Source organism: Haliotis cracherodii, unplaced genomic scaffold (assembly GCF_022045235.1).
Source record: "Haliotis cracherodii isolate W230 unplaced genomic scaffold, xgHalCrac1.p SCAF_3, whole genome shotgun sequence".
NCBI lineage: Eukaryota > Metazoa > Mollusca > Gastropoda > Lepetellida > Haliotidae > Haliotis > Haliotis cracherodii.
The window spans coordinates 20,386,310-20,399,131 of record NW_027266286.1 but is presented as its reverse complement, the minus strand read 5'-3'; the positions used below and the strand labels follow the sequence as shown (position 1 = coordinate 20,399,131).

At 39.6% G+C, this 12,822-nt stretch overlaps 2 protein-coding genes across 2 annotated transcripts; one reads left to right on the top strand and one right to left on the bottom strand.

Moving 5' to 3' along the window:
- Nucleotides 1-3,035: 3,035 nt before the first annotated feature.
- LOC139475287 (phytanoyl-CoA hydroxylase-interacting protein-like) lies at nucleotides 3,036-3,812 on the bottom strand. Its single transcript, XM_071258519.1, has one exon. The coding sequence runs from the start codon at nucleotides 3,810-3,812 to the stop codon at nucleotides 3,036-3,038; it is 777 nt and encodes a 258-aa protein (XP_071114620.1).
- A 5,739-nt stretch (nucleotides 3,813-9,551) lies between these two features.
- Nucleotides 9,552-12,004, top strand: LOC139475286 (cylicin-2-like). The gene is made up of 2 exons (XM_071258518.1): nucleotides 9,552-9,590; nucleotides 11,486-12,004. The coding sequence occupies exons 1-2, from the start codon at nucleotides 9,552-9,554 to the stop codon at nucleotides 12,002-12,004; spliced, it is 558 nt and encodes a 185-aa protein (XP_071114619.1).
- Nucleotides 12,005-12,822: the final 818 nt, after the last annotated feature.

The following is a 12,822-nucleotide window of genomic DNA, read 5'->3' as shown; positions in this document are numbered from 1 at the left end:
AGATTTTTTTCCACTTGGTATGTCTGAATGTAACCGTGTTGTCAATGGGTCAAAGATGCCATTTGAAACCCGACTGACCAGAATTAGTGTTCTTGGATAATTTGACCAGCTGTTTCCCACCTGATGTTAATGCACTTCTTGCCAGCCAGGTAGAGTGCACTGGAGAGTACCTGTCAACCTTGCAAGTTCTTATGAACTTCTGAAGTGTTCAAAGTTTGTTATCGGCATATTTTGTTTGAATGTATCATTTTTATACTCTTATTTTAATGTTGTTTTCTATATTACCTTTTCACTCTTCCCATCTCCCCCTCCCATCATCCCATCATCCCCCTCCCATCATCCCCCTCCCATCATACCAGTGTTCCATTCTATACTTGGCCAAGGGACTTCAAAGAAAGGCCTTGATTTTCATCAGAAAGGTCATCCAGTCACAAGGTCTGACCTTACTGGCAATATCTTGATGCCTACTAATGTAAGACCTTAACCAAGTCGACTGCTCTTCCCATTTAGTGCTCATGTTTCAACCCTACAATAAGTGTCAAGCCTCACACGTTCCATACCTTTTAATACACCCTAACCCAGGTGTCCTAATCATTAATGCTCCCTTACCCAGGTGTCCCTGATACCTTTATTGCTGGGGCTAGGTGTCTATACTCTTATGCACAGTTATCCAGGTGTCCGTTTACTCAGATGTGCATACCCATACCCTTACTGCACCCTTCCTCATATGTCCCTTATACCCCAAATGCATCCTTTCTCATGTGTCCCTAATGGCCTTGTTGCATCCTTACTCATGTGTCCCTAATAACCTTATTGCATCCTTACTCATGTGTCCCTAATAGCCTTATTGCATCCTTACTCATGTGTCCCTAATAGCCTTATTGCATCCTTACTCATGTGTCCCTAATAGCCTTATTGCATCCTTACTCATGTGTCCCTAATAGCCTTATTGCATCCTTACTCATATGTCCCTAATAGCCTTATTGCATCCTTACTCATGTGTCCCTAATAGCCTTATTGCATCCTTACTCATGTGTCCCTAATAGCCTTATTGCATCCTTACTCATGTGTCCCTAATAGCCTTATTGCATCCTTACTCATGTGTCCCTAATAGCCTTATTGCATCCTTACTCATATGTCCCTAATAGCCTTATTGCATCCTTACTCATGTGTCCCTAATAGCCTTATTGCATCCTTACTCATGTGTCCCTAATAGCCTTATTGCATCCTTACTCATATGTCCCTAATAGCCTTATTGCATCCTTACTCATGTGTCCCTAATAGCCTTATTGCATCCTTACTCATGTGTCCCTAATAGCCTTATTGCATCCTTACTCATGTGTCCCTAATAGCCTTATTGCATCCTTACTCATGTGTCCATAATAGCCTTATTGCATTATTATCCGAGAGTCCATATCTTAAATGCACGTTTACTCAGATGTGCATAACCTAAATTCACCCTTAGCCAGGTGTCCATACCCTTAATTCACCCTAAGCCAGGTGTCCATACCCTTAATTCACTATTACCCACGTGTCCCTTCCCATTGGCTGATGCCTCCCCTTTTTGTACCCACGTTACCCATGGACGTAAGTATGCATCTTTAGCATGTATAGTTCATTGTCAATCATGTTTTTCTGTGACGATATATTTGAATGTTCAGGTATTGCCATGAAAGCGTGCAGCATTTACATTATTTTGAGTGGTTATGGTTGGTGCTATTAATGAATGAGGATATTGCACTGTCTCTGTCAGACAAGATGGTGTACTGTGCTGAAGTTGTGTGTACCTGTCTACTGGAATATCTTAAGCATGTATATGTTCTGACATTACATATTCCATTGTTAAAACATTATACGTTTTATATTCTATGAAAGTTTTTTTCTCTATTTGAGTTTTGTTTTCATTGATTGCACCTATTTATCGGAATGTTTACATATATATATAGCCAATACCTAGGCTGGCGACCTGTGAAGGTCCATGGTAGAATAGGTCGTCAGCATTCCATGCTTTGCTTGCCCTAACAGGCGACTATGCTTTTCAGGAGAGGCGACTAAAGGGATCGAGAGGCGATTAAAGGGATCGGGTTGTCAGGCTCGCTGACATGGTTGATGCATGTCATCGTATCCCAATTGCCTAGATCGGTGCTCATGATGTCAATCACTGGATTGTCAGGTACTGACCGCCATCATTTAGGTTCAATATTGCTGAGTGCGGCGTTAAACACACCTTTTGCTCCTATCAACCTATTGGAATGGACTGGTCCAGATTCAGTTATTTGTTGTCATACTCACACTCTCTACAGTTATGAAAATTGATATCTTGATGTGTTTCAAAGGTCAAGGTTATTATGGTTATCGTGAACCTGGTCTTATTTCTGTATGCTTGTTTCTTTTGCACATTCTTTCACTCTATATCTGATAAATACCCGCTATAAAAATAATAGAAGATAACACATTTAACTCAAATACAATTTTACTTTGCAACATAAATAATTGCTGAAATTATCTTCAGAGGAGATGCTTAGCATCTGAACCACAGGGCGAGGTTAGATGCTTCTTCTGACAAGTGACCCAATCACCAATAGACCCGTGAAGATCCGGGCAAGAATAGCTCTTCAACCCATGCTTGCCGTAAAAGTCAACTAACGAGATCGGGTGGTCGGTCTCGCTGACTTGGTTGATGCATGTCATCGCTCCCAATTTCGTGGATCGATGCTCATGACATCAATCCCAGGATTGTCTGGTCCAGACTCGATTATTTACAGACCGCCGTCATATAGCTGGAATATTGCTGAGTGGACGTTAAACAACCAACCAACCAACCCAGTCACCAATCAAAGGATGATGGGATATAGCCAAGTACTGTGACCACCTCGTCTCCAATACTGGATGTGATTCCAACAAGATTACAAATTCTTCAGCCTGTCCTCGGTGTCCCGCCTGTGCCAAAAGCTGCACAAAAGGTAAAATGGTTCCCTCTAAACCCTAACAGACCAGACACAACACCCGCGCTGACACGTCAATGGAGGTCAAGGTCACAAGTCAAAATCTCGACCAGAGAGAACTCTCTTGCAACAGATGCACCTCACACAAGGGTTATAACTACATATTGTACAGTTTGTATGTTTCCTCACACCCGTTTCCTTCTTGCTGCTTCCTTCGCCGAATGTCCTACACGTTGTTACTATGGCATCGCCATATTTGATTAGCATGTTCGCCATATCAATGGCCTCGGTGTACATTACCTCGATCCACAACTTGTGAGGCCGCCCGTCGTGATCAAACCCTGTTTTGAAAGGTATTGTAAAAGAAGGTCCATTTGGCCCGTCTCTCCGTGTTAGGAATAAGTTGTTATTGATGTTGATTTGAGGGAGAATTGTGTTGCAGAACAGGTCGGAGGGTGATCCCTGCTTCGTCACCACCAGTACAATGTAGTGGTTATTATTTATTGACATTATAGGCATGCAGAAGAAATCGGCGAAGTAAAGGTTCGTGTCTGGTCCAATCAGCTCTTCCACTGGAAGCGTCAACCGAGTATTTCCGAATGGCGATGCCTCTGGAATTCTCCCCTGCACCAACGTAGCGGCAAAGAACAGTCCCTTCAATCTGCCGTTGATGGGGCAGGATGGGTCGCCCCCGTTGTCTTTCTTGTAGGGCAACATCAGGCCATCTTCCTTGTTCAGGACTTGATCGAAGTACTCCCGAGATTTGTTCCGATATAGATGAGTGATTGTTGTCACCATCTGTCCCTGGCAGAAGTCCTCGGCCACACGCAGCAGCTTCAATGAGTGTTGGTCCTTTGCCTTGTCCATCCGGAACTGAAGTTAATGAACCACGTTAGTCTGTCATACACCCTCAACAACAATAGCTGGCCTATCCCGAGCAAGTCCACATGCTACTAAATGATTAGTATGTTCCAATAGAAACGTCGCTGGCAAAATAATCCTATTGAAAAAATAGCCTCTGACCTTTGTGTAACTTAAAAGCTCTGGTGACGGGTATCTTTTTATGCTTGTTTGTCCTATTCTAAACAAATATCGTGTCTTGTACGTTCCAAATTATTTCATCACGTTTCCAAATATTGAAACGTTTTTGAAGTTAATAATGTCTGATTACGTCCCCTTATTATGTAATATTGTTAAATTTGTAAATAAATGTCTACCCCTATTACAGCTGTCTAAACAAATGTATATAGAAAATGTAAATAGCTGTATCACTATTTCACTTTGTTTGATCTTTGTGAATAAGCCTAGCCTTCTCTTCTGTTCTGTTGTGGGAACCAACCGCCCCACCCAGTCATCGTTTACCGCTTGCGTAATGAAAAATTATCAGGTTATAATGTACATAAACACTACCGTAAATACTAAAGAAATTAAGCCTTTTCTTCTGTTCTGTTGTGGGAACCAACAGCCCCCACCAAGTCATCGTTAACTGCTTGCGTAATGAACAATTAACTGTGTGCTGCAAGGGGTTAAATGTCAGGTTTTAATGTACATTAACACTACCGTTAATACTAAGGAAATTAAAAGTTCCGTTTAGACGATTTTCCAAAGACCATAAAATAAATTTATTTCCAAAAGTCAAAACGTGGTTTGGACATAACCACAAATCAATTCATTGGTGTGTAGCCAGAAGGCGTTGGGTCCCTGGTAAGAAATGAAGCGTGTCATAAGATTAATGTCTTGGTATTAGACAATTCATATGAAGCTATCTTATAGCTTAACTTTAAATATTTTTTTTAATTTGAAGTTTACACGATATACGGCTTTTTCATTGGACGAGAGGTAGGTCACATGACTGCGAAATTGACGTCCATAAGTGTATGAACGACACAATTTGACTTTCATACGTTTTTCACGAAATGACGTGTCATTCTTGAAATGACGTAAACACTGACGGACGACTTCCACATTCCTGGGAATTCCCTCGCATGAATACATAAAGAAGCGTTCTTTCTGATAATTTAGACCCTTTAATCTTGAACTCAGCGTTTTAGTATGCATTGAGAAACATCAGGGGGTGTGTCCGGGCTGACAGTGACAGTCTACAGCAATCTATGATTTTACCTTAGTGTCTATATGACACATCTTTAATCACCTTTCAATGATCGGCCAGTTGATCAATGATGACTTAAACATGTAACCCCCACAGGTTCAAAAACAACTTCCTAAATCACTGCCGTCACGTTTATGGTGTCGGCCATTTTGACGTCTTGAACTTGATGGAAATGTATTACAACGCGCCGTCATTGTGATTGACTTACAGAAGTAGTTCTTAACAGACCTTTTTTAACATCTAACGGTGATGTTATTTGAAGACGTGTTGTGTAAGATGTTTCTGAAGAACAAGTTGTGCATACATACGCTCACGTCACCGCTCCTAATGAGGAACTATTTTATTCCGCGATACAGCTGGTTGTTGTATGGCTCTCAGTGTAAACATGAAGTCACACAAACTAAATAAAATATTAGAGATCTAGATCTAGGCCTACATCCTTTGAGGTAGGAAATTGTGATAAAATATAAGAAGTGATACAATACTGCGTTCACATAAATGGAAGATCTACGCCAATGTGTGTTGCGAATGGGGAACTAAAACAAGGATGTATGTTATCTCCATTACTGTTCAACCTGTATATAAATGGCCTCATCACTGAAGTTAACCGCCTTTCCAGTGGCGTCGTCATTGACAACACTCTGTGGATAAGAACAGTAATGCCTTTGGTAGATCTTTACTAGATTTGTGTTCAATTTTCAATGTACATATCATGAATGTGAGATGTGGATCAGACTCAGGACGTGGAGTGAGTAAGTATGGTTTTACGCTGCTTTAAGCAATTTTCCAGCAATATCACGGCGGTGGACACCTGAAATGGGCTTCACACATTGTACCCATGTCGGGAATCGAACCCAGGTCTTCGGCGTGACGAGCAAACGCTTCAACCACTAGCCTACCCGACCGCCCCCCAGGACGTGGAGATTACACATTTATTGGATCACTCGGTGCCAGTCTTGTGGACTATGTAATTGCATCATCTTTTATATTTGACTATGTAGCTGATTTCGAGACTTCATCACGTGCTGACTCCACATCTTCCAGTTTCTGTGACTTTACGGACGCTTCATCCTCACCCATGTAGCAACAATAGTTCTCGTAGTGATAGCGTTTCTCATAAGTTTGTTTGGGATGTCCAGCACTGTGAAACTTTCAGAGAAAATTTACTTACAGATGAGGTACAGACTGTGCTAAACATGTCACAGGAAGAAGTGTCCGTCAATATTAATAAGAGTATCGATTGTATAGTTCAGGCAATCTCAAAAGCTGCCTTTAAATGAAAAGGAAAGTTAAAAGTTCAAATTACTCGGAAAGGGTTAATAAGTGGTTTGATAGAGAATGTGAAGAATTGAAACGACAGAGGTGTAAGAACTTAAATAGGTTTAGACAACTTAAAGACAGGGATTCATTACAACTTTATAATGCAGCAAGAAATAAGTACAATGCCATTTGTAGACAAAAACGAAATAACTACCTCCAAAAACAAAGGATACTCTCAGCAAACAGTATAGATGACCCAACCCAGTTCTGGTCAATATTAAGAAAACTTAGAGGAAAATATTCCCAAGGGAATGATATCAGCACAGGTGAATGGGTTTCTCACTGTAAAACTCTTTTCGAATCAAATAGAAATGATATGGATATAGACCATGTACATACTACAGAGTGTGACCGAATTCGTGAAATCGATGATGTCGTAACTGACATTTTAGATTCTCCAATTTCTTTTCAGGAAATAATGAATAGCATAGATAATTTGAAAAACAATAAATCGGAAATTGACAAAATGCTACCGGAATTGTTCAAACACTGTGCAGATATCATAATACCATATTTATCATTTGTTTTTAATCATATTCTACAGGGTGGGAATTTCCCCGAATCATGGACGTTTGGCATAATTGTCCCCATCCATAAACATGGTGATATTAACAATACCAATAACTACCGAGGTATAACACTTTTAAGCGTCTTTAGTAAATTGTTCATATACATTATAAATAAAAGATTACAGAATTGGGCAGAAAATTAGTGAAGCACAAGCTGGTTTTCGACAGGGATATTCTACCATCGATACTATTTTTACACTACAGAGGCTCATAGAGAAATACTTAGTAAAAGAGGTGGAACATTTTATGCACTTTTCGTTGATTTTTCAAAGGCGTTTGACAGAGAAGATAGAACAAAACTATGGACACTGTTAGAATCGCACGGAATTAGCTTGAAAATGAGTAATCTTTTGAGAAGTATATACACCAATGTCAAAGCCTGCGTGAGAAATAATAACAAACTGTCAGAAAGTTTTACTATTGATTTAGGTGTTAGACAAGGCTGTATAATGAGTCCGTTTCAATTTTCTTTTTTCATTAATGAATTAGCTACTCAAAAACAAGAAAATTGCTCCCATGGTATACAGTTACATCCAGATCTTACGGAATTATTTCTGTTGCTTTTCGCAGATGATGTCATACATTTCTCCACGACAGTGATTGGTTTGCAAAGGCAAATTAATGAACTTGAAAAATTCTGTAAAGAATCAAACTTAGTTGTAAATAGAGAAAAAACAAAAGTTATAGTCTTCAAAAATGGGGGAAAACTAGCATCAATTGAAAAACGGTTTCACAATGGAGAAATTTTGGAAACCACATCTTCATAGACAGTCTCCATTTCTAAGAGACATCTCATTTAGATCATATTTTAAACTTTTTGATACAAAGATAATTCCAATACTACACTATGGTGCTGAAGTCTGGGGTATAAAAATTCATGATCAAATTAAATAAGTACATTTGTTTGTTTGCAAGAATTATATATGTAGGAGTTAAAAATAGTACGTCCAGCATAATGGTATATGGAGAAACGGGACGATATCCGCTGTATATTCAATCCTACTTAAAAGTGATTAAATACTGGATTCGCTTGATAAACATTACTAATGATAGAAACCCTAGGAAGTGCTATGATATGTTAAACATCTACGACAGTACTGGAAAACGAAATTGGGTAACAAACGTAAAATAATAATTATTTATTACGGGTTTAAATTATGTGTGGTATAATCAGTGTGTAGAATCAGAACCGCTCTTTTTAATGTCCTTCCCCCAGAGCCTAAAAGATATGTATTTGCAGAAATGGTTAGAATTAATGTCCAAATCAAATAAATGTTTATATTATAGAATCATGAAAAGTAATATTGAAATTGAGGCGTACCTCTGTAAACTTGAGTTTAAAAAAATTAGAATTGCACAAGCACGATTTAGATGTTCCACTCACAACCTGTATATAGAGACTGGTAGATATAATCACACTGATAGAAGAGACAGAATATGCACGTGTAACACAAATTCAATTGAAGATGAGTTTCACTTTCTCCTGGTATGTCAAGCTTACAAACATTTACGTGATAAATATTTGCCATCTTTCTACTCTGTACACCCGAATGACCATAAGTTTGTAGATCTTTTAACTTCATCTAATGATACTATGTTATGTAACCTGGCAACATATGTTTATCACGCTATGTCACATAGAAACAGAATTGTTAGTTAACAACCACGTCACCTACATGTAAATACGCATTGTACTGTAGGCCAATAAACTGATTGATTGACAACAGGACAGTTGACCTTCTGAACTCGTACAACTGGCTGAATCTGAAAGTGACTTGAAGATTTTACTGGTTTGTGCCAAACGAACCCTATCACTGTCAACAAAGCAAAATCTGAGATTAAGCACTTTCTGTCTCTGCCTTAATGAGTAGGGCTGGGTGTACATTTGTCTATCGCGCCGAAATTCTAGAAGTGGTAGTGTTACAACCATCTAGGACTAGAGAGAGAGAGAGAGAGAGAGAGAGAGAGAGAGAGAGAGAGAGAAAGAGAGAGAGAGAGAGAGAGAGAGAGAGAGAGAGAGAGAGAGAGAGAGAGAGAGAGATGATTCTTATATACTCTCCCTGTTTGTATGAACTTAGTTATAAGCTCAGCTGAAAACGTTCCTTTTCTTTAGAAGATGGATGTTCAAATTACCGACATCCCATTTTTATGATCAGTCAACCTCAGTAACAAAATAGGACGTTAAGAGTTCACAAACAACCACATAAGGCACATCCATTTCAATCACCGGATTGTCTGGTCGATACTCAGTTATTGACAGACGTCTTATAGCTGGAGTATTGAGAAGTGAGGCGTCAAACAAACAATAAAAGGTATGGCTCAGTCGGGTAGGTTTATGTACAACGTCTTATTTTGGGTTAGGCAATATATATATATACATGTCGATGTCACGCAAGCTGGAATGGTATTATATCAGGACATCACATCTTTTTTTAAGTGTCTAAACACACTGTTTTTAAATGCGTTACCTCAATGAGTTTAATTTCATATTATATTTTCTAAACTCACTTTTTTTAATGCGTTACCTCATTGAGTTAAATTTCATATATTTTCTTAATCTAAAAGTCTTAACCATGTTTCGTGTCATACCAGATACTCATAAAACATATGTCGCGTGGTGGCCAACAGCTGTTGAAAGTGGACCACGTCAGCTTCACGCAGTAATAATACAATATACGTGGCTGGAGAAGACTAACATCTAGTTTCTGAAATGAACATATCGTACAGAAAAACAAGAGTTGTTCAGTTACCTTAATAAAAAATATAATAAAAGGGAGCCCAGTGACTCTCTTCATTTTCGGATACTGATACTGCAGTAATCTAGACTTGCCAAACATTATAGACTTGCATGGGCTGTATTTCATATATATTTGTATCTGGGTCTGTAAGACAGACCAGTGGCTAGAGGTTCACGTCCAGAAGTATGAACCTCCAATTTAATTTCTTTGAAACTGTAAACCCTCGGGGTCGGAATTGCCCTCGGGCCTTCGATATTCCTTCCCCATCGATTTTTAGATTTCCAAACAAAATCCTGTTTTTCTCCTACACACACAATAAACCGTGTGAAAGGTTATTCCATATGTCTGGATGTCCGACTCTGTGTGGTGAACCGCCTGCAAGCGCGCTGGTTAAATCTATAGGATAACATTAGTTATGGTTTGACAAAGTCGACGTATGACATCAATAGCATGCATATTTTTTGGGATAAAATAAACAAGTTCTGATAATCATTCATGTACTAAACTGGACTTACTGTTTACTCGACCGCCACACCCCGTCCCTTGTTATGCGTTGACTGTGCCGTGTGATGTGCCCAGAGGCCGTTCAGGTTCACACGCGTATACTATATGCACCTGTGTCAACATGTGAGATGTCATTATGCCCCACATCCCGACCCTTAGGCGGCGACCTGTTGGCCACGCAAGGTGACGGTCTATCGTGTTCGTAGGTAACTCTTAACGTCAGCGATCCGCTTCAGCATGGACTATCCTCACACATTTATAGCTGCATGCAGGGTACGCTGTGATTTAACCGAAATACTGCTAAGTTTTATTGCGTTTATATCTCCATAAACACAAACAATACTGAATTCAATTCTTAAACAGACTATAAAGTATACTGTCGGAAATAGAAGTATATTCTTTTTTAGTCTTTGCGATAAAGGTTGTATTTCCCAATCATGACACCGTTATCTCTACGTGTGGTTCGAGAAGGATAGACGCCAAGGAGAAAAAGATGAACAACAAAAAGGAAAAAAGGCTTGACACCAAGGAGAAAAGGCTTGACACCAAGAAGGAGAAAGGCTAGACACCAAGGAGAAAGGCTAGACACCAAGAAGGAGAAAGGATAGACAACAAGAAGGAGAAAAGGATAGACACCAAGAAGGAGAAAGGATAGACAACAAGAAGGAGAAAAGGATAGACACCAAGAAGGAGAAAGGCTAGACACCAAGAAGGAGAAAGGATAGACACCAAGAAGGAGAAAAGTATGACACCAAGAAGGGGAAACGTATAGTGAGTGAGTGAGTATGGTTTTACGCCGCTTTTAGCAATATTCCAGCAATATCACGGCGGGGGGCACCAGAAATGGGCTTGACACATTGTACCCATGTCGGGAATCGAACCCGGGTCTTCGGCGTGACGAGCGAACGCTTTAACCACTAGGCTACAAGACCGCAACGGGAAACGTATAGACAACAAGGTGCAAAGGATAAACACGAAGAAGAAAACTAGACACAAAGAAAGAGAAAGGATAGACAACAAGGAGGTTGGTTGGTTGGTTTTTTTAACGCCGCACTCAGCAATATTCCAGCTATATGACGGTGGTCTGTAAATAATCGAGTCTGGACCAGACAATCCAGTGATTAATATCATGAGCATCGATCTACGCAATTGTGATACGATAACATGCATCAACCAAATCAGCGAGCCTGACCACCCGATCCCGTTAGATGCCTCTTACGACAAGCTTAGTCGCCTTTTACAGCAAGCATGGGTTGCTGAAGACCTATTCTACCCCGGATCTTCACGGGTGACAACCAGAAGGAAAAAGGGATAGACAACAAGAAGGGGAAACGGATAGACACCAAGAAGGAGAAAAGGATAGACACCAAGAAGGAGAAAAGGATAGACACCAAGAAGGAGAAAAGGATAGACACGAAGAAGGAGAAAAGGATAGACACCAAGAAGGAGAAAAGGATAGACACGAAGAAGGGGGAACGGATAGACACCAAGAAGGAGAAAAGGATAGACACCAAGAAGGAGAAAAGGATAGACACCAAGAAGGGGGAACGGATAGACACCAAGAAGGAGAAAAGGATAGACACCAAGAAGGGGGAACGGATAGACACCAAGAAGGAGAAAAGGATAGACACCAAGAAGAAAAAGGTACACACCAAGAAGGAGAAAAGGATAGACACCAAGAAGGAGAAAAGGATAGACACCAAGAAGAAAAAGGTACACACCAAGAAGGAGAAAAGGATAGACACCAAGAAGGAGAAAAGGATAGACACCAAGCAGGAGATAAAACAAGGTCAAATTGATGGTTGGAATAACACATAAACAAGCTGTAACATGCAGTATGTAAATTAGATGATTCAATAAACGATACATTAATCTAAATGCAAATGTAGTTTTGTGTGAATAAAGGAAAAACGTGTAAATGTTTTCAAAGATGCAGATGACAGAGGCCCTTGGCCAAATAGTGAACAGGTTATTTGATAGAGGCTACAAGAGCCTACTAATGGTCTTCTTTTGTAAAGGGTGCCACCTGTTGTGTAGGGTCTAGATTTTGAAACGATAAATCTTAACTACTTTTGTTCAAAGATAAGATATCTAAAAGTTAAGATAGATAGATTTTCGAAACAATCGTAAACCTGTCACAGATCGCTCAGAGCTATGATACCTATCGTAACTCTGACAGAGAACTCATTTGTGTTAGAGATCGAAAAATCGGGGTGTTTCCCAATGACGTCACGGATTTCCCAGCTGCTGACAATAACAACAACAAAGATAAGTGACACGGAATTCATGATCACATTGTCAGATCGCATTGTTTAACACGCAACTATCTGAGTAGCATTCAGTACAATCCTACATACGTTCTACATGTAGACGTTTTGTTATTATGATAAAAGATGACTACCCGAACACAAATATCATTCGTGTGTCATGCAAAGGCATTTTGCAAACCCAATAAGTGTTATAATCAATAAGTGTAGTGTTACCACACTATAGTAATTAGAATTGAACAAATGTGCAAAAAGATCCTTCACTGTTTTCCCTTCAAATGGTCCCCTCGCGAGCGCGCAGAACTTTATGTTAACACATCGCGTACAAGGTTAAGGACGAAAGTAAGGGACATTATTCTAAATGACAAT